The 20,684-nt window shown below is 43.1% G+C and overlaps 1 protein-coding gene across 3 annotated transcripts in view; it reads left to right on the forward strand.

Annotated features, from left to right (window-relative positions):
* The window catches only part of rnf144aa (ring finger protein 144aa), a 66,880-nt gene extending 52,912 nt beyond the window's left edge, over positions 1-13,968 (forward strand). For all 3 annotated transcript variants that reach the window (XM_014210190.2, XM_014210189.2, XM_014210192.2), the window contains 5 exons: positions 761-821; positions 3,001-3,220; positions 6,169-6,316; positions 7,020-7,109; positions 9,133-13,968. In XM_014210190.2, coding sequence (XP_014065665.1) covers positions 761-821; positions 3,001-3,220; positions 6,169-6,316; positions 7,020-7,109; positions 9,133-9,264 — 651 coding nt within the window. In that variant the 3' untranslated portion in view covers positions 9,265-13,968. The remainder of the gene's footprint in view (positions 1-760; positions 822-3,000; positions 3,221-6,168; positions 6,317-7,019; positions 7,110-9,132) is intronic.
* The last annotated feature ends 6,716 nt before the right edge of the window (positions 13,969-20,684 follow it).

Genomic DNA, 20,684 nt, shown 5'->3' on the forward strand with positions numbered 1-20,684 from the left:
TGTTTTTTCTCCTGACATACACTGTCAACTGTGGCACCTTGTATAGACAGGTGTGTGCCTTTCCAAATCATGTTCAATCAATTGAATTTACCACAGGTGGACTCCAATCAAGTTGTAGAAACCTCTCAAGGATGATCAATTGATATAGGATGCACCTGAGCTCAATTTTCAGTCTCATAGCAAAGGGTTTGAATACCTGTGTCAATAGGCCTAGCTCCGTCTCAGCTCTGGCCCACCTTCTAGACGTGTCAGCGTGTTTATACAGAGTGGATGGGCCCCGCTCGTCTGCGTCCTTCCCCGATTTGGGGTCAATCCGAAGGCACTGTGCCTCACCTCTCACTCTCTGTCTCGGAGGCCGGCGGCACGGCCGTATGTTTCCAATCAATCAAAGTCACTGGCCTTTAATGGGACCCGGCTTGTCACACCAGTCAGAGACGAGGCGTCTCTCATCCAGCCGCTGTGACGGATAAGTCTTTGACTCATAATTGACTGTTCTCACACTCAACCGAATGTTATTTTCATCATTGCGTAATGACTACATTTAACCTTTTAGTATATGTAGCCAGTATGCAAGTATACCGCTCACGGAACATGTGAATAAAACCGATGGGCTAGTCCTAATTATGCTGAAATTGAGTGAGGTTTTGTAATTGATCATCTTCAGACTGTAGTGTGGCTGAAAGCATCATGTCCTGTATTCGTTTGGTACGCTATCACAAGGGTGTTATGTTCCTAACTCTTCCTCTTCTTTCTCCTGCAGATTGAGTGCATAGTGGCTACAGCGATTATGCAGAGATACAAGAAGCTGCAGTTTGAGAGGGGTAAGTGGGAGAGTAACCGCACTGACCGCATCACTGCTCATAGACGTGTGGGGCGTGTAGGTAATTGAGCCCCACCTGGCTCCCTTGTCTCCCCACACCATTTAGTATTTATTAGGGATCCCCATTAGCTGCTGCCAAGGCAGAAACTACTCTTCCTGGAGTCCAATATCATTTGACCTGGAGGACAATGACAACCCTCTACCTTTTTTTTTGCCTAAATTCTGTATCAAAGTTTAACACGGCCACCATCAAAGATGCATGAGGGAAAAGCCTTTTCAGGTACATTTAAAGTGATGTTAATTGGATAGGTAGTGCTATATCATAACCTAAACTGTGTCTGGCTGGGGACTATATATCTATACAGTATGTCTAAATATCCTAATTCAAAGCCTTTAATATTTAGTCCCTGTGTTCAGTTATGAATTCATCATCTGTGGTTGTCTGTCTGTATATTTAATAAGGTATATTTTTAAACCTTTCGTATGTGAGCGATGTCGTAAAAGTCTCACTGAGGAGTATAAGGGGGTGCCTTTCTGCTGTGAATGGCGTATGGCCATTCACCGATATTGATGCACGAACCGGTTTGGGTTTTTACTTTACCTTGTATAACGGTATTTCAATGTTTGGTTTGTTAAATGTGTTAACGCCGGTTCATCGGCGGTGAAATAATGTCAGTTTTTGTTGTTTACTCCGTTTGCTACTTGAGTCGTCTCTCTCCTTCCAGACACACCATTCCCCACCCCCTGTCATTCAAGGAGAGCAGTTTTTGCGCTACCACGAGTCGCAACAACCACTCACAGTCAGTCTTCATGGTCAATGGTGCAGATGCAATGCTGCAGATCTGGCTAGTCAGCTAGCCAGCTAGCTAGCTAAATGTACTTAGTCAGAGCAAAAGTAGCTAACTAGCTAATACAGCCTGATACCAGTGCTGGTGTAGGCCTAGATCAGCATGTTTACGCAATGGTATATTATAAATAAGAGAGGAATAGGCAAAGCATGGACATTTTAGCTACATCAAAGCAACAGTTAGATACCATTTTTTTATGTAGCATTCATTATTCTCCACTGGGAAACACTGACCAACACTTTGGTTCCTTCCCTGTCCCAATAGCCCTGTTTTTTTCACTATTCAAAGTGCCTACTATATTCCAACTTTTGAAATTTCATTGAACAATATAAAACAATCAGAATGGACAAAGCCCCATAAAAAAAAAAAAAAAACTTAGAATGTATGTGTTGCCACCCTAAGGTCATACGCTACTCATAAAGCACATTTAGAACTTTTATTATTAACAAACCTCAAATACCACCAAAAATGTGAATAATATTGTGATTATGATATGTGCTAATCTGTGACATGGGGTTCCCACGCTAACCTCAGCCAGACTTGCACACCCACTCTATATGGCATGTGCTTCGAAGGTACTCCACCCACCCAAAGGCACAAACACAGACGCACATTGTGGACACACAGGGATGGAGAGTCGCAGAGCCAGAGCAGCACAGACAGCAGGACAGCAGGGCAGGGGGCTGCCATTTTGGTTCAACAGCAACAGACTGAGGAACATGCGAGAGTCAACAGAACAGAGCCATGTGATAGCAAGCAGTGTGTGTTAGTCATTGGGACAGGATGGTTGGACTTGCTATGTAGCCACAGAGACCAAACATTGAGCGTCTGCCAACTTTGTTTTAGTTTGGTAGAAGCACATTCAAATAGGGTGATTGGAGAAAAATAGATGTTGATTTAGCTGCTGTGTTAGGGAGCACCAACTGATCTGTGTGTGCATATGTCAAATGACACTTGTGCTTCTGAGAGTGTGTCCTTGTGCATAGGTTAAAAGCATGAAATAAAAAGAGAAATGTTTTATTAATAGACACGAAAAAAGACTACAATCAACAGTAAAGTAGTAAACCACGTCCAGCACATAGTGCCTATGTCTCCGTGTTAACACACACACAGACTTTCTCATTTGCAATGGCTTTTTGCACAGATTACAGATGGATATCCATCTGTAATCTGTGCAAAAAGCCATTGCAAATGAGAAAGTCTGTGTGTGTGTTAACACGGAGACATAGGCGCTACAATCGCCTCGTGACCTCATGACCTGTCACCATGCTTTGGAAGCAGTCACTGTATACAGTACTGTTGGTGGTGACACCTGGTTTTGTGCCACCACAGAGGTGCTTCTGGACCCGTGCCGGACGTGGTGCCCATCATCGTCGTGCCAGGCAGTGTGCCAGCTGAAGGAGATGGAGGTGGCGCAGCCCCAGCTGGTGAAGTGTGCCGTGTGCACCCTGGAGTTCTGCTCAGCCTGCAAGGCTAACTGGCACCCCGGGCAGGTCTGCCCACCCCAGGAGAACAACCTGCCCATCACCGCTTTCCTACCCGGAGAGACCAGGTATGGAACTGGACTGTTGCCTCTTCCTTCATCATTTCAATCACTTCCTCTCCACCTCATCAATTCTTTGATATCTGTAGAGACCAGGTATAGATGGAGCTGGAGTTTTTCCTCTTCTTCCTCCTCTGTCTTCACCATCTCAATCGCACTCTCCTCCCCATCACCTCCTCAAGCTAGTTGAGAGAGGTTAGACTCTGTGACCGTTGAATGACATTTCATCGCAAAAAGCATAGGTTCTCATTCAATCAATCAGGGTAACTGTCTTTCCGCAATGAGCCACACTGTAAACACTGCGTTGTTGAGACTATAAACTCGTACGTTTGACAGGAATAATGTCCTTATCCTGGAAACCCTGGTGCCATTATCCACACACACATACGCGTGCGCGCCCACACACACACACAACACACACACACAGCTTGTAGTTGTTTTCTCCTAATGTGGTTGATGATCTGCCCTCACCTGCTCTCACCCCTCTACTGAGGACACTGTGAGGACACAGCCTCTGGTCCCCGTGGGAACCTGTATTTACCACCCTGGATACCAGCCTAGCTACCGCTGTGTTGATGTCTCCATGAAGCCAGCTGCTCTCATGCATAACCATCCAGGCACTAGTCATCTAGTGCATATTTAATATGACTGAGTGTATTGGCTGGAGCAGATTGCCTGATGATAGTGCTGGGGCACCCATGGGCTCAGATAAGGCTATCCGAGGTTGATCAAGGTCACAGAGGAAGTCAATATGTCAATATAAGGAGTCATTAGAAGTCAAGGCCGTAACTCTTAGCCAACCTGCATTTGGACTATTCGTCTACTTAAAACTCTAGAATGCGGTGGCCCAGTGGCAAAGCTACACTACATGACCAAAAGTATGTGGACATCTGCTCGTCGAACGTCTCATTCGTAAATCATGGGCTCTGCTGCTATAACAGCCTCCACTCTTCTGGGAAGACTTTCCACAAGATGTTGAAACATTGCTGCAGGGACTGGCTTCCATTCAGCCACGAGTCAAACCCGAGATTTGTCTGTCGACTCCAGCGAGCTTTACACCATACCAGCAGATGTTTGGCATTGCGCATGGTGATCTTAGGCTTGTGTGCAGCTGCTCGGCCACGGAAACCCATTTCACGAAGTTCCCGACGAACAGTTCTTGTGCTGACGTTGCTTCCAGAGGCAATTTGAAACAGTAGTGAGTGTGCAACCAAGGACAGACTGTTTTTAGGCGCCATGCGCCTTAGCACTCCGCAGTCAAGTTCTGTGAGCTTGCGTGGCCTACCACTTGGTGGCTGAGCCGTTGTTGCTGCTAGACGTTTCCACTTCACAACAACAGCAGAAATTTGACAAACTGACTTGTTGGAAAGGTGGCATCCTATGACGGTGCCATGTTGAAAGTCCCTGAGCTCTTCAGTAAGGCCATTCTACTGTCAATGTTTGTCTATGGAGATTGCTTGACTTTGTGCTCGATTTTATACACCTGTCAGCAACGGGTGTGGCTGAAATAGCCGAATCCACTAATTTGAAGGGGTGTACACATACTTTTGTGTGTGTGTATATATAGTGTATCTAAAAATAAAGCGAGGGAGAGGGTTGTGGAGTTGTCCTCAGATGTCACGAAAAGGCCACAGTGGTTTAAAGGGGAAGTTTTGGACTTTACAACTTAATGTTAGATGGTTCCTCACCCTGAAAGTAGTCTATGGGCCAGAAGAAACTGTAATCCATAGTTCAGTTTTCTCTAAACAGCCACAACAAACTTCATCTAACTTGAACCATGGATTGTTTTTTTCCAGGCCCATACACTACTTTTAGGTTGAGGAACCATCTAACATCAAGTTATAAAATCCTGAACTTCCCCTTTAAACTCTGCCGCTTCCTCTCTCTCTCTACCCCTGTCAGGACTCCAAGTATGGCTTGTATGGCTCTTACTGTGATTACTGTACATACTGCACTTATCTAAACAATGAGCTCTGGAGTACGTTCTTCTCCTCTCTCCCCTTCAAGTGTGTGGGAAATTAGTGTCCTAATTCGAATGGACTCCACGTACACTATTAGCCCGATCTGCACCCAGCTGACATATGCAGCAATTACCTCAAAGGGCAAATGTATTACTCTATGGACCTTTCCCATTTGCCTGGATCTTGCTGCCTTTTGCTGATACCATTTTTTTTTTTTTTTTTTCTCCCATGACATTCCTCTGACATAACAGCCAGCATTCAGGAGAAGGACACTCTCTCCTTAATCCTCACACTGATCCAGGTATTTTACCATCTGACCTTTAGCCTGTATTCCATTACATTCAGGCCTCTATCCCGTTCCTTCCAGAGTAAAAGCTAGAATCCGAAAGTCCTGTTTAGTTACAAAATGGCTGCCAGGGTATCAAATGAAGTAGGACATGAAAGGTGTGCATTAATTCACTCTGGCCAGATGCGATCAATAGCTGGAGAATTGGCTCAGAAAATGAATGTGCTTGTTCCTCTCTCTCCGCCTCTCTGACACTTGAGAGGACAGCCGACAGCATCACCTGCTCTCCTTTCTGGCCTTCAAGAGTCAGCAGCACTCAGGTGGGAAAAAGACACAACAGACCTGCCTTTAAGATGAATAGAAGAAAGAAAAGCCTGAAAGGAGTGGGAAGAAAGGCAGAGACAAGCACACTTTACATTTCTCATTTCGTTTGCATTTCAGGTGTTAGGAGAGAATTCTGTTGACGTTTATTGCAAGCTTAGATCTATTGCACATTAACAAAGGCTGTTCAAGATCTGTGGCATGATGAACTGTATGAGTGGATAATCTCTTGTGGCATTCTGGATCTCTGATGTATCATGGTCTTTGTTCTTTAGCGTCATTCAGCGAAAACAATTGTTTCAACCAACATTTGTTTAAGAAACGTAACACACTGAACATGGCTCTCTCTCTCTCCCTCTCTCTCTCTCGCGCTTACCGTGTCTCCTCAGCTCCTTCTACAAGAGTGACGATGACGATGGTCCCATCAAGCGCTGTCCCAAGTGTAAGGTGTACATCGAGAGGGACGAGGGCTGTGCCCAGATGATGTGTAAGAACTGCAAACACGCCTTCTGCTGGTACTGTCTGGAGTCACTGGACGTGAGTAGAGAACCTTGTCGCACGCGCACACACACACCCCTTTCTAGTTGTACTTTCTGGAGCCCCTGGATATGAGTAGAACTTTGTCCCAATGTTTCCCCAAAACACCTCCCCACATCTGTGCCGCTGCAACATGTTCGTATAGAATAATACACACGTAACTTTGCAAATTAGGTTTAATTTTCCTTTTCAGTATGTTGGTCCTGACTTCAATACAGCAGTCTGAAATGTGCATAGAATTCACTCTGTGTATATTTCGCATGTCTGGTGTTAGCAGTGTGAGCAGTGATCCAATGTGTTATCAGGGAATAACAGCACTGCAGGAGGTGTGATAAGGCTGCAGGCGGATGGATTTCCAAATCCAAACCCGTTTTTATGATGTTTGATACAAGACAATGGAACTGAAACAGAGGGATTTTATCTGGGCTTGTAGGAGGCTTTACTGGCAGTGGCTTAAGTCAATTCTAATTGCAGACCACAGGCGATTTTACACCACACTGGTAATTTAAAAGCAATTTTCTCCAAGCAGCTGCCCCTACCTCTCAGTACTAACGATAGATCATTCTTTTCTCCTCTTCGTGTGTGTGTGTGTGTGTGTGTGTGTGTGTGTGTGTGTGTGTGTGTGTGTGTGTGTGTGTGTGTGTGTGTGTGTGTGTGTGTGTGTGTGTGTGTGTGTGTGTGTGTGTGTGTGTGTGTGACACAGGATGACTTCCTCCTGATCCACTATGACAAAGGGCCCTGTCGAAACAAACTGGGCCACTCCAGGGCGTCTGTCATCTGGCACAGAACACAGGTGAGTAAAGTTAGTGTGCCCACTTTCCTCCTTTGTCTCACTCACTCACTCTCACACACACACTGGACTTCCCCTATGTCTGCAGCATGTGCTAGGGCACATGCACACACTTTTCCCCTCGCACAAACACTTCCACACACACGCACATGTTTTTAAAGTGAATAAACATGGATGGTGCTCTGTGAAAACACTAATCCTTAGGAGAGCGCAGCTTGGTCGACGTGCTCTGTGTGCTGGCCCGTTGTTTGTGTCAACATGTCTCCAGCATAGCTTTCTCTTATAGTTGATTTCTTTCTGTGTATAATATGTGGACATTTGCGCGTCACTTATGGGTTAGAGTAATGCTTTTACTTTGGCACAATCTCTAAAGTAAAAAGCAGGGGCGCAACTTTCACTGCACATTCTGAAATGTCATTTTTGTCCCCCCAGTTTTATCATTGGAACGTGATACAAAACGAGGCACCGGTGTGCTTTAGGACCATGCGGACGCCTCCGAGTTGACTGGATAAAAAAATGATATTCATTAAAACCAAAGTTGTGCCCCTGGTAAAACGTAACACTGGTTGCTCAATATTATTTTACGGTACTGTTAAGCTGTTCAGTTACAACATGCATAATGCATGCCATACATTACGAAATAAAAGTCCAACACATCCTTTAGAATTCTGATTCTAATATCGAGTGAGAATATTGAGTAGACGTTATATATTTTCTTGTTCACCCAGTCGTCGTCCAGCTCTAGCTATCATCCAGCGCATATCTAGTCATAGACGAGCACATTTCCCGGGTTTAACAGAGCGTTGTGAACGCTACGCTAGCGTACACACTGACATCTGTTGCCCAGTAGGACAGGCTGAGTCATTTGAGCATGATTACAGCTTGTGGTACTGCACCTCCTTTACCCAGCCCGTGCAACCTCACTGCTCCCCAAGCCCAGTCTCTCTCTTAAGCTCCTCATGAATGCATAACACATACAGAAAGGACCCCGGGGCCCTTATTCACAAAATAAGTGCTGATCTAGGATGAGGTCCTCCCTGTCAATGTAATCTTATTCATTATGGCAAAAACAGATCCTAGATCAGCACTCCTACTCAGACATTTTATGAATTAAGGCCCTAATATATTAGGGCAAATCCTGCCTTTTACTAAGAAAGCTCAGCCTCTGTGTTTTCTGTTTTTGCCTCTATCTGATTTTTCAAATCAGTTTTGAGATTTGAGCTGAGGGGGTTGCATCCGCTAGGGACGCCATAGAAGGAATGAAGGTCACCTCTCTCGACGCTTACTGTTCTCAGATCAGACATGGTCTAATATATACGGTAGCTTTGTCAAGGGTTGGTTGATCTGAGCAAATAGGATATCATGTTAATACAGGTATGCCGGTGGAACTAAAGGTTCATGGGGTGCTCGTCTGGGTAAATAATGTGATTTACTAAGACCTCCAAAAAGAGGGAAGTGGACAGAAATACACAAGAATGGATCGCAACAACAATGTATATACTTGCATGGAGCTATTTTATCAAAAGGTCTTTGTCATAGGATGCCACTCTCTGCTGTCTTGTCCTTCTTTGGCCCGCCCTGGATGATCCTCAAAATGACTCTCCTTCTACTCTGACACTGGCAGAAGTCCATTAATTTATTCTAAGAAGGCAGGATTGCGTGTAATTGCTACTTTCGAAGGCCATTTTGTAGCTGAGATGTTTCTGCTTGTATATGATGCCCCCATGTGGTGAGATGGGAGACTTGCACTACAAAGATTGAAAATAACTCGCACGGGGTTATGATCACGTCAAACAAGAGAGCAAGTTTTGAGAAGGGAAGTGGAAATGATTTGGTGTGTATTATCTTGTTAAGGGATCTCTCGTACGCTAGTCCTGTTTTCAAAGTATTTTCTATATAGTGCCAATTGTGTTCTTCCTTAGTGATATTCTTTAGTTATATGTTTGCAGTGTAGCTAAACAAAAGGTGTCTTATTTGCTGGTGCCTCTGTCTTGTTTGCATCTTACTCTCTCTCTCTTTCTCCAAGGTGGTGGGGATCTTCGCTGGCTTCGGCCTTCTCCTGCTGGTGGCCTCTCCCTTTCTCCTCCTGGCCACTCCCTTTGTCCTCTGCTGTAAGTGCAAGTGCAGCAAAGGCGACGACGACCCCCTGCCCACCTAAACCCCGCCTCACTCATCTTAGCAGGCGGCCATATTTCTTTTTCGTCCCTTCTGTTTTCTCCCTCCAAGCTTCTTGCGGTGCTTCATTTAACGGGGCTGGGGCCTAGCTGCACTGTCTCGGCCCAGCCGCGTCCCGATCCATCTCGCTCGCAGTGTCATGGTGGGAGAGGAGGAGTCGTGTTGACCCTGTGCTCCCTAGCCTGGTGGAAGATGGGTTCACAGAGGTCAGACTTTGAGGACGACAATGATGCGCCTCTCTGTGGGCTTGGGAGCATGTGTCCGTTTACTGTAGCAGGGCCACTCTGAGGCCTTGAGGTAAGCTACAGACAGTGGTGTAGTACAGAACCGAAGAAGAAGAGGATGTTTTATCAAGAGAAGAGGGATAAAGATGTGATGTCTGAATCCTCTTGTCGGAGACATTTTCATGCAGGAGCTGCTACTATCGGAGGACCTTCACCTTAACTCGTTTCAGTCGAGTTTCTTGTTTTTGTTGGTTTGTCGAACACAAAGCTTCCCCCCCCTCTACTCTTTCTTTTTAGCACTCAACATACAGGAAATAGCACTGTGTTTACTCATTAAAGACACTCCGTTTCTCGCTTTAAGAACCGGGGCGGGAGTCGGGAGGTTTTCGGTCTCTCACTCCCCTGTACAGCACATTCTCTTGGTGGTGTCTGTGTTTCTGTAATCTTTTGCTCTGCTCCCACTATCAGCAAGAAGTTATTATTTTTACAAAATGGATTTCAACTCCTCCTATATGTGTCTTTGTGAGAGGGTGTCCCAAACTCCTTCTCACAGCCCAAAAAGAAGACTCCTGGTCCTGTGTTTACAAAGAATCTCAGAGTAGGAGTGCCCGTCTAGGCAAGACAAAACTGATCCTATATCAATACTCCTACTTCAAGGCACTTTGTGAACATGGGCCCTGAACATTCGTCTCCCCATCCACACAGACGTGAACAAACCATCTGGATGGAACTGGTTCTGACTTGTGTTGTCGAATGGAATACTTTAATATAGATGTCGTGGTGTTCATTCTGAGTTCCTCTAAACTCAAATAAGAATACTATTTAGCCACATAGCAACAAATGGCCTTAAATGAATAAGAAACAAAGCCAAAAAAAGCCACCTCCAGTATTCTGAAGAAGAAGAAGAAGAAAAAAAAAAGTCTTACAAAAACACATGGCCATTGTCCAATTCCGTCCTTGTGAAAGCACACTTAAATAATTAATTTGTTTAATGCATCACAGTCAGTCATTAAAACCTGTCTATTTTCAGGTAGAACATAGGAAATTAATTTGTCTCTCTGATACAAAGATGTCCCTTCATATGATCTATATTACATTGATGTTGGTCATCTGTCCAACTACTGTAATGAACAATAATCGTATACAATGTTTTCTTTATTGTGTGAATCTGTGGCAAACTTGCATAATGTTAGTGGTATTGTTGTCAACGTTTTTGTTGGGAGCAAGTCGAGAGCTCTCGCTACATGCAGCTACTGCAACCTATGCAGGGATATAACATGTCAAGAACTTCACTGGACTGTTTTGGACACATCCGAAAACTGCTCTACACATGACTGTATCTATGCAAGTTAGGAAATGTACAATCTTAGTCTTGCTAACAGTGTGGTCATATCAAGTGGTCCAGTATGTTATACCAGATTCCATGTGCCATTATCACATCATACAGTAGAATTTCACAAAAGGGTGGTTGACTTACATCAGATGTATTGATAGTTTATTTTTTTGTTTTAATCTATCAGGGAAGCCATACATTATTTCAACACCATAATTTCCCCTTAAGTTGTTCCATCAGAACTTGTGGTGAGGAGGCATTTACTGTAGCTACACCATTTCTCACTCTGAAACCCATTTAAACTAGAGATCAGTCATTGGCGTTCCGCCATCAATAAGCCACTTTGGAACACATACAGAAAAGCCTGGGTGCCAGTCTGTTTCTGCTCTCTTGCCAACTCCTTATGAAATTGTCACGCAAAACTGGCTTGACAATGGATTTAGGGAAAAAGCACAAACAAATCCGGGACTACTGTAGACTACATTCAGAATACTGAGATACTCTTCTCAGAAATCCCAGATTTTTAATTTTGCTCTTCCATATTGGTCTCCACGTAGCATTCGAAGAGTGGGTATGGCAGTTACTCGAACTAGCATTAGCCATTCACCTCTAGCTCATGGTAGCCACCACACACAAAGAAAACATTAGCCTTAACTTTTAAGTACCTCGTACCTTTAGCCTCATCATTTCCCGCTAACCCTTAATGCATGCAAGTAGTCAAAGACTCGATTTTAAAATAAAAATAAAAAAAAAACATTTCAGTTGAGCTCATTTTCTGGCAATAGGGAATAGGAAGGTCCCAACTGAGCATGTCTTTGTGTGACAATCATGCCAAGCAAGTCTTGTGGGTGGTGATAGAGAGTAAGTGAATAGTTTCAAGCGTTTTAAGGTTTGTAAAGTAAAAGTGGAGATCTTATGTCCGTATGGCCAGTTCCAGGCATAAGCCAATCAGGGTCTCAACTTACTATTGAGAGTAAGAATAGTAGAGTACACCAGGTGCTATTTTGGAATTTGGTTGTGCGTTAGCAGTTTTTCTCTTATGTCACTCACTGACAGTCAATTAGCAATGTCAGTTAACAATTTTCAGAGTAGTAGTTAGATGGCTAGACTATCTAAACCCGTAGTAATCATGGCTGCATACCGACCGGGCATGCATGGCACGTGCCCAGGGGCCCTGACCTCCAGGGGGCCCCCATTTTTTAATTTGTTGGTCATTCTCACTCCGATATCATATTAACATGGCATAAGTCATTATAAAATGTGTAGAATTGCAGTAAATTGGCTGTAAAACTGAAATGTTTTCTTTCTGCCCCATGGCAAAATTTGTAGAATTATCTGACTTTTCTACAATTGCAAAGTTCTCTCCCCACCCCATGGCAAAGTATGTAGAATTGCAGAAAAAAAACATGCTTTAAAGGTCCAATGCAGCCATTTTTATCTCAATATCAAATAATTTCTGTGATTGTTTTAAATTAAAATGGTAAAAAATAAACAAAAATGGCTTCTTAGCTAAGAGCAATTTCTCAGGCAACAATTTTGCTAGGACTGTCTGGGAGTGGTGTGAGTGGGGAGGGGAAAACTGAAAAGTAGCTGTTATTGGCAAAAAAGTTTGGAACTCTCTTTCTTGTTGGTCTATTAACTAATTTACCACATGGTGATGTCACCATGGAACGCCAAAACACCATTCCATGAAAACAGGATGAAATTTCAGACAGTCTTTTCAAACAGCTTAAACACTACAAGGGAATTATCATGTTCACAATTTCACAGTATTATTCCAACCTCATAGTGTGGAAATTAGGTCTGTCAAACAATGAAAATAATGAATTGGGATTAATCGGCAGTTATATCGAGGTATTCCATCATAGGCATTCAGCTCGCTAGCTAACATTAGCATAACTAGAATAACTGTTATCTAAAAAAACGCCTGGGGATGTGTGTATAGTTAAACTTTCTGTACGTTTTCCTTAAATTATTGCTCAAAGCTGCGCACAGAGGAAATTCCCCATCGTCAAGACGGGGGCCACTAAAATGTTTTTTTTCCCCCCGCTAGGTAGGGGTCCCCCAACCAAATCTCGCTTAGGGCCCCAAAAGGCTAGAGCCGGCCTTGCCTATGGCAGGGGGATGTTAATGTTGGAAGTTGAGCTTTTGAATACTGTACAGTATGACAGTGTACTATTGTTTTTGTTTTCAAGATGCAGTATGTTCATTAAATATTGCCGTTCTCTCTGGAAATGTGTAAAGCTGTCACAGACACTTTTTGTTGTCCTTATTAAAGGGTTTCGGGGATTGTAATTTTAAGAAATGTAGCCTCTATTTCCAGGCTTCCTCATAACTCAGAGACTTGGGAGGATGGCATTGCGTGACTATAGGAAATGTACATTCAAGCGAAGTGGAAACAAGTTCATTTGGTTGAGAGGGGCTTTGAGCTGAGAGAATCTTGAATGCTTGTCACAAAATCCTTTGACTCAACTGATTTTGCCAGTATACCAATCAAACTCCAATGACTTGTACAGTCATTAGTGTTGTTATCATCTGGTTTATTTCAGCATTATGCAGCAAAGGGACACAAAACATTTAATAAACTCCGTTCACCTCGAGGTGAGACCAAGCCTGTTGCACAATTATATTCTATGGCTTGAAACTTATTTAGCTCTTTGTTCACACTTTTGGGCTTCTAAACTATATTTCAACCTGTTATATCAGATGATGACATTGCTCTTGTTTTTAACATTGCATGTTCTACTCTCTACCATCGCTATATGTTTTTAAAATATGGTCAAACTGTGCCTCTTAATTTTAGTCCGAAACAACATTGTGTGCACAAAACGTCCGACGGTTTCGGTCATGACGTACCCTTTATCATGGATTTTAAGTTTGACTTTCAACTTACCGTACTTAGGTTGCCTTTGTGTTATACTTGTTCTGTAGGCTTTTATGCAGTAAATCATACAGTAATGACTTGTATTTGTGTTAACTATGGAAGGATTCATATTTCCAACTTTTCAAAAGATGTAACCTTGTAAATTGGCATGTGTGGACAGCATTGGATAAACACATTGTACTTCTCCCATGTATCAACTGTTCCACTAACACTGTGAAATGGAATAAATGTGGTTGTTTTTTGTGACTCGCCTCTGGACGTGAATGCTGCAAGCATATTGACATTAGTTCACGCTATAGGTCAAGCTGAATCGTACTGTGCTGGCTCAGATTTTCTTTTTGCATTGTCCTTTCCAGCACGTTTCCAGCAGCTGTGGTGGATGTCTAACCAGTCCAGACCAGTACAGCTTGGCTCAGTTTTGGCCGTATGGCGTGAATAAGGCAATACATGTTTCACTAGTCCCCGTCATCAGTTCCAAACACATGACAGTCTCATGTTCAAGTGTGCCCTCTGGTGTTGGAAGATGGTATGTTTATATCTCAGCCAACATTTGATGGGACATTGTCTTTCCAGTCAGCGCTCGGGTCATGTAAAGGTCACTGAATAGATTAATGTTGAGTATGTGAGCAAGGGCCATCAATGTACTTGTCTTATTTGAAGACAGGCCGACAAATATGTTTTTTGGGGGGGGTCCGACGTTTTACAGCAGGGAAATTGCTAAAGTGACATTTTTCCACACTGAATTCTCATAAATTGCCATCCAAAAGAGCAATTGTCCAATAACTATGCTTCAAATGTTGATTTCATACATTGTGACAAAGACACCATGAGAATAATTCCCTTTTTTTCCCCTCCTATTTTTGGAATATCGGTTATCAGTGGAGTTATCGGCCGATACCGATGTAGCGTTAAAAGGCCAATATAGGTAGATAATATCGGTCGGGCTCTAATCTAATGTTGCTAAGCTTCCAAGGGATCCTTTTTTTGAGAGAGAAAGAGAGAGAGACATTCAAGTCTATTCATAGTGTAGCTGATGGCCATTTATTTTCTTCCTGTTATCATCTTTGCACAGAGACAGATTCTCAGAATAAACAAAGACTACAGAGAATTAGGATAGTCAACATTCATTTCCTGGTACCATTTAATAAATAAATGCAGTACATTCATAGAAATGTAATATGTTTGTGTGGTACCATTCCCAATGTTGTTTTGGTCTCAAACTGTTTTCGTATAGCTTTGGGGTTCAATACTGTACATACCTGTTAAGGAGCCTTTTGGTCCTAGACTTGTCGCTCCGGTACCGCTTGCCGTGTGGTAGCAGAGAGAACAGTCTATTATTTGGGTGACTGGAGTCTTTGACAATGTTTTGGGCCTTCCTCTGACACCGCCTAGTATATAGGTCCTGGATGGTAGGAAGCTTGGCCCCAGTGATGTACTGGGCCGTACGCACTACCCTCTGTAGCGCCTTACGGTCAGATGCCGAGCAGTTGCCATACCAGGCGGTGATGCAACCGTTCAGGATGCTCTCGATGGTGCAGCTGTAGAACTTTTTGAGGATCAAGAAGCTATAGAATACATGCTCACTAAAGCTATTGAAAAGCCTTCTGCAAGCAACCTCCTTTTCTCCTCACACATTGTAGTCCTGTGTGGCCCTGTCAAACCAACACCTGCTCTTCAGCCCTTTGTTAATCACTCTCTCTCTTTTCTCTCTCCCTCTTTTTCTCTCCCTCTTTCTTTCATTGTGCTTCTATTTCCTGCCAGATGTGGGTCTGGAAGTGTCAAGCAGACGAGCCTGAAATGAAATTGCTAACGCCAAATAACAACTCCGTGATATATCATCCCCCAGCAGCTGTTCTCTGTTTGGAAGGCCCCCACCAATCGCAGGGCCCGGCCGCAGAAAGCGCCATCTGTGGGCGCCATGGCGACAGGGTTGCGGGTGCTGAGGCTGATGGGTTATCTGGAGCGAATTAAGCAAGGAGAGTGGATAGTAAGCCAGCACCAGGCTCTCACACCTGCACTGTAGGGTACACAAAGTCCTGAAATCACACGTGTGTGGGCGTCCGGCCGCAGGGCTGGGTTTACCCACTGCGCTGCCAAATCCTTCCTCTGCTCTCTCCTGTACTTTATCCTTTGGGGTAAAGAGTGTACTTTATACTTCGGTTACTTCTTTCTCCTTGTGTCTTCCAGGGTGTATTTCTGTGAAATGTTACGATAATTGGTGTCCTATTCTCTAGAGTGGACCTGCATAGTAATTGGATTGTGCAAATATGCAGGTTCATGAGTAGGTCATCATTTCTTTTAGCTTGATCTTTCATGTACACACATGATTTAGTTGTATCTGTACTTACCCAAACACACCCTCTTCATACCCATGATATACACACAGTACCAGTCAAAAGTTTGGACACACCTACTCATTCAAGGGTTTTTCTTTATTTTGTACTATTTTCTACAATGTAGAATAATAGTGAAGACATCAAAACTATGAAATAACACAGGGAATCATGTATTAAACAAAAAAGTGTTAAACATCAAAATATATTTTAGTTTCTTCAAAGTAGCCACCCTTTGCCTTGATGACAGCTTTGCACACTCTTGGCATTCTCTCAACCAGCTTCGTGAGGGATGCTTTTCCAACAATCTTGAAGGAGTTTCCACATGCTGAGCATCTGCTTTTCCTTCACTCTACTCATCCCAAACTGTCTCAATTGTGTTGAGTTTGACTGATTGAGGAGGCCAGGTCATCTGATACAGCACTCCATCACTCTCCTTCTTGGTCAAATAGCCCTTACACAGCCTGGAGGTGTGTTTTGGGTCATTGTCCTGTTGAAAAACAAATGATAGTCCCACTAAGCACAAACCAGATGGGATGGCGTATCACTGTAGAACGCTGTGGTAGCCATGCTGGTTAAGTGTGCCTTGAATTCTAAATAAATCCGTGTCACCAGCAAAGCACCATCACACCTCCTCCTCCATGCTTCACGGTGGGAACCACACATGCGGAGATCATCCGTTCACCTACTCTGTCTCACAAGGACACGGCTGTTGGAACCAAAAATCTCACATTTGGACTCATTAGACCAAAGGACAGATTTCCACCGGTCTAATGTCCATTGCTCATGTTTTGGCCCAAGCAAGCCTCTTATTATTATTGATGTCCTTTAGTAGTGGTTTCTTTGCAGCAATTCAACCCCGAAGGCCTGATTTACGCAGTCTCCTCTGAACAGTTGATGTTGAGATGTGTCTGTTACTTGAACTCTGTGAAGCATTTATTTGGCTGCAATCTGAGGTGCAGAGGATAATGAACTTATCCTTTGCAGCAGAGGTAACTCTGGGTCTTCCTTTCCTGTGGTGGTCCTCATGAGAGCCAGTTTCATCATAGCGCTTGACGGTTTTTGCAACTACACTTGAAGAAACTTTCAAAGTTCTTGACATTTTCCGGATTGACTGACCTTCATGTCTTAAAGTAATGATGGACTGTCATTTCTATTAGCTTATTTGAGCTGTTCTTGCTATAATATGGAGTTGGTCTCTTACCAAATAGGGCTATCTTCTGTATACCAACCCTACTTTGTCACAACACAACTGATTAGCTCAAATGCATTAAGAAGGAAAGAAATTCCACAAATTATCAAGGCACACCTGTTAATTGAAATGCATTCCAATGTGCAAAGCTGTCATCAAGGCGGCTACTTTGAAGAATATAAAATATATTTGATTTTGTTGAACACTTTTTTTGGTTACATGATTCCATGGGTTATTTCATAGTTTTGATGTCTTCAGTATTATTCTACAATGTAGAAAATAGTAAAAATAAATAAAAACCCTGTAGGTGTGTCCAAACTTTAGACTGGTACTGTATATAAAATGTCACAATTATATATTACCTTAGATAGGACTCTGCTCTGTTCTATATCTGCAGACCCTGCCTGTTCTTTCAGAGGTCCTCTTCCTGTCTCTGTGGTTTGTAACAAGCCGCTAGGAGCTGGGAGGCAGCTGTAAACTTGGCTGTGGAGAGACTGGACTGGACTGGACTGGTGATGGTATGTGGTTGGAATTTCTCATCATCTCTAAGTGGCAACTTGATGGATAGCCCATAAAATGTCTCAAAGCGATTTGGTGCTGTAAAATAGGCCCCAGGTGCTGCCCAGCCGGTATTGGACCGATCCTATCCACATAACACAATCATTTGGATAGCCACGCATCTTTGCCCTCATGTGGGTGCTAGCGAGATAGCAAGCAGGCTAGGGAGTGCTCGGTATCAACAGCTAATCCAGTGAGCTATAGAGGGCTTCGACTGGTCAGTAGCGTCGCGATATTGCTGTGTATTTGCATAAAGTTCAGCTTTCCCCAAGTTTGGTCCCGCCTTGTTCACGCTCTCTTGCCCACTCAGCGGCCCCCCCCGCCCACTTCCCTCCATTGAAAATGAATGGGGCTTCGTTGATTCATCGCCCCCATTGTGTTATGTGAAAATGCACATCTTTGCTTTGATAATACTGCAAGCGAAGAACTCCTTTTGGTCCATCAGTGGTTGAGTTGTGTTAGAACTTGAGATAAGGGTGTCACATTGATATTGACAAATGGCAGTTCATGCTCAACCCAATGTTACACAATGTTTTTCAGTGATGAATGACACAGACCACAGTTTATTGGTTCATTACCTACTCATGCCTTAACTTCCATGTATGGTTTCTGTTTCAGTATCACTAAAGCTCAACTTAACCTTTGCAATGTAAGTAGTTAATCATTTCACACACCTCATATACACAGCACATATGGTTAGATGAATTAGCCAATATTGAAAAGTTCAAACTTTTTAAGGTGTCGGTGGTGATCCATTTTTGGTTCTTAGTTTTTGTTAATTGTCTATAATGTGTGATGAATTGAGATAATATGATTAACACGTAGCAAGTGGTTATTTTGGTCCTTCTTATTTTCACTTAAGAAAAATGTAAGGAGTGCAGCACTGTGGCAATTAAAAGTCCTTTTAGTTAAAGTATTCAACTTTGAATAGTATCATTATCACTTAAACTAACTAATTCGCTTCAGTTAGCATGTATCTGTTCTTCTTACCACCACCTACAACACATTAGATTCACAGCAGTGATTTGTAAGAAATGCATACAATATGAATAGAATATGATTATCACGCAATCATCTGGAAAATGTATGGTGTTGGAATTTCACAGTTTTACTGGCCCAGTGACATGGTTGTTTATATCTACCTGGATTTAAATGTGCAATATTAATCTCATGTTATTTCCTTTAACTCACTGGTCCTCATAAATGTACTAGGATGTTAACTAAATCAGTAAATACTGTAAAAAAAAAAAATTCCAAGGTGAATGCTATAGATCAGTTTGCCAGAAGAGGGAACTAGAGTGCTATCATCTACAACACAGACGGCACCCCCCCCCACACACACACACACTAATACACATTATGTGACTGATAACCTGAATATAGAGCTAACCTAACCTAGAGTATGTCACCTTCTGGCCACAACATGATGACAAGTTGTGCTTCAAGTGAATTATTTAGTAGCGTTTAACAACATGTAGTGTTGCATATGGACCGGGAACGTATAGGTGCTGATGTGATTTCTAATTTTGCATGACAGAGGGCTGTCTTTTCTATACCATATTCCTCTTCTTCTTTTTTTTAAAAAATTTCTCTAACGCTTCAGCCTTCCTGAATGTAGCCCATATATTGCTTCATATCCATAGCTGACACAGTGTTGATTGTTGTGAGGTCAGTGGAGGCATACATGCCTGTTATGATCTGTTGACAGGGGTTGTTTGTTTCCCACACACAGATGAATGGAGTAAACACAGGTTGCCATCGGGGATGCCCCCGAAAGGTCAAAGGTTAATAATGAGCGGGGTGATGTGACTCAAGCTGTGACCGGAGGCCATGTGACTGCCATCAGATGACATGTTGATCAGTTTTCTCCCAGCATGCTACAGTGCTGCTCTTTGTCCATGTCACCCATGACACCTATTAACTTCCTGTGGTTCGGCGTGGCCTTGGTACTCTCACGCTGTGTGACATTAGCAGAAGAAGAAAAGGCTTGTTGGCCTCCGACCAACAAAGGATGCACTTATTGGTGGCTTTCCAAATGTCTTCTCGCCCCTTTGACAAGATTTTCTGCCCATGATGTCACACATATGGGAGGCAATAAAATCCATTCTGGGATCAATGTATAGCATAAGGCAAATTACCATCATACTCCTATGGAAGTAATTCTGACAGATGGAAGTAATTCTAAACTCACCATATTCCTGACGGCACAGCCAGAAGAGGACTGGCCACCCCTCATAGCCTGGTTGCTCTCTAGGTTTCTTCCTAGGTTCTGGACTTTCTAGGGAGTTTTTCCTAACCACCGTGCTTCTACACCTGCATTGCTTGCTGTTTGGGGTTTTAGGCTGGGTTTCTGTACAGCACTTTGTGACATCAGCTGATGTTAGAGCTTTATAAATATATTTGATTGATTGATAACCATAAACATTCGGATACCAGGGGAGAATACATTTAATTTCAAGTCATTGCTTTATGTACACTCTGTCCCCATAGGAGAACCCTTTGAATAACTCCTTTTGGTTCCACATAGAACTCTTTTGGGTTCAATGTAGAACCCTTTCCACAGAGGGAACCCAAAAGAGCTGGAAACAAAAAGGGTTCTCAGCCTCTTAACCCTTTTGGAACCCTTTTTTCTAAGAGTGTAATGCACTGAATCACCCAAATAACCTCATATCAACATACAGTATGTATTGTTCTACAGTGTGTTAATTGAGTAACCATTCCAGTGAATGTTATGATACCAAAGGTAGGACCTACGACATTCATGCCCTACAGTAGAAACTGTTATGTAACAACTGCCAATAGTGTTGACATGTCTCTTCTCCATGAGGCCTCCACCCTCCTCCTCTCCCGCCTGCAGTCATTCACCTGAGTCTTCTCAG

Source organism: Salmo salar, chromosome ssa09 (assembly GCF_905237065.1).
Source record: "Salmo salar chromosome ssa09, Ssal_v3.1, whole genome shotgun sequence".
Lineage (NCBI taxonomy): Eukaryota > Metazoa > Chordata > Actinopteri > Salmoniformes > Salmonidae > Salmo > Salmo salar.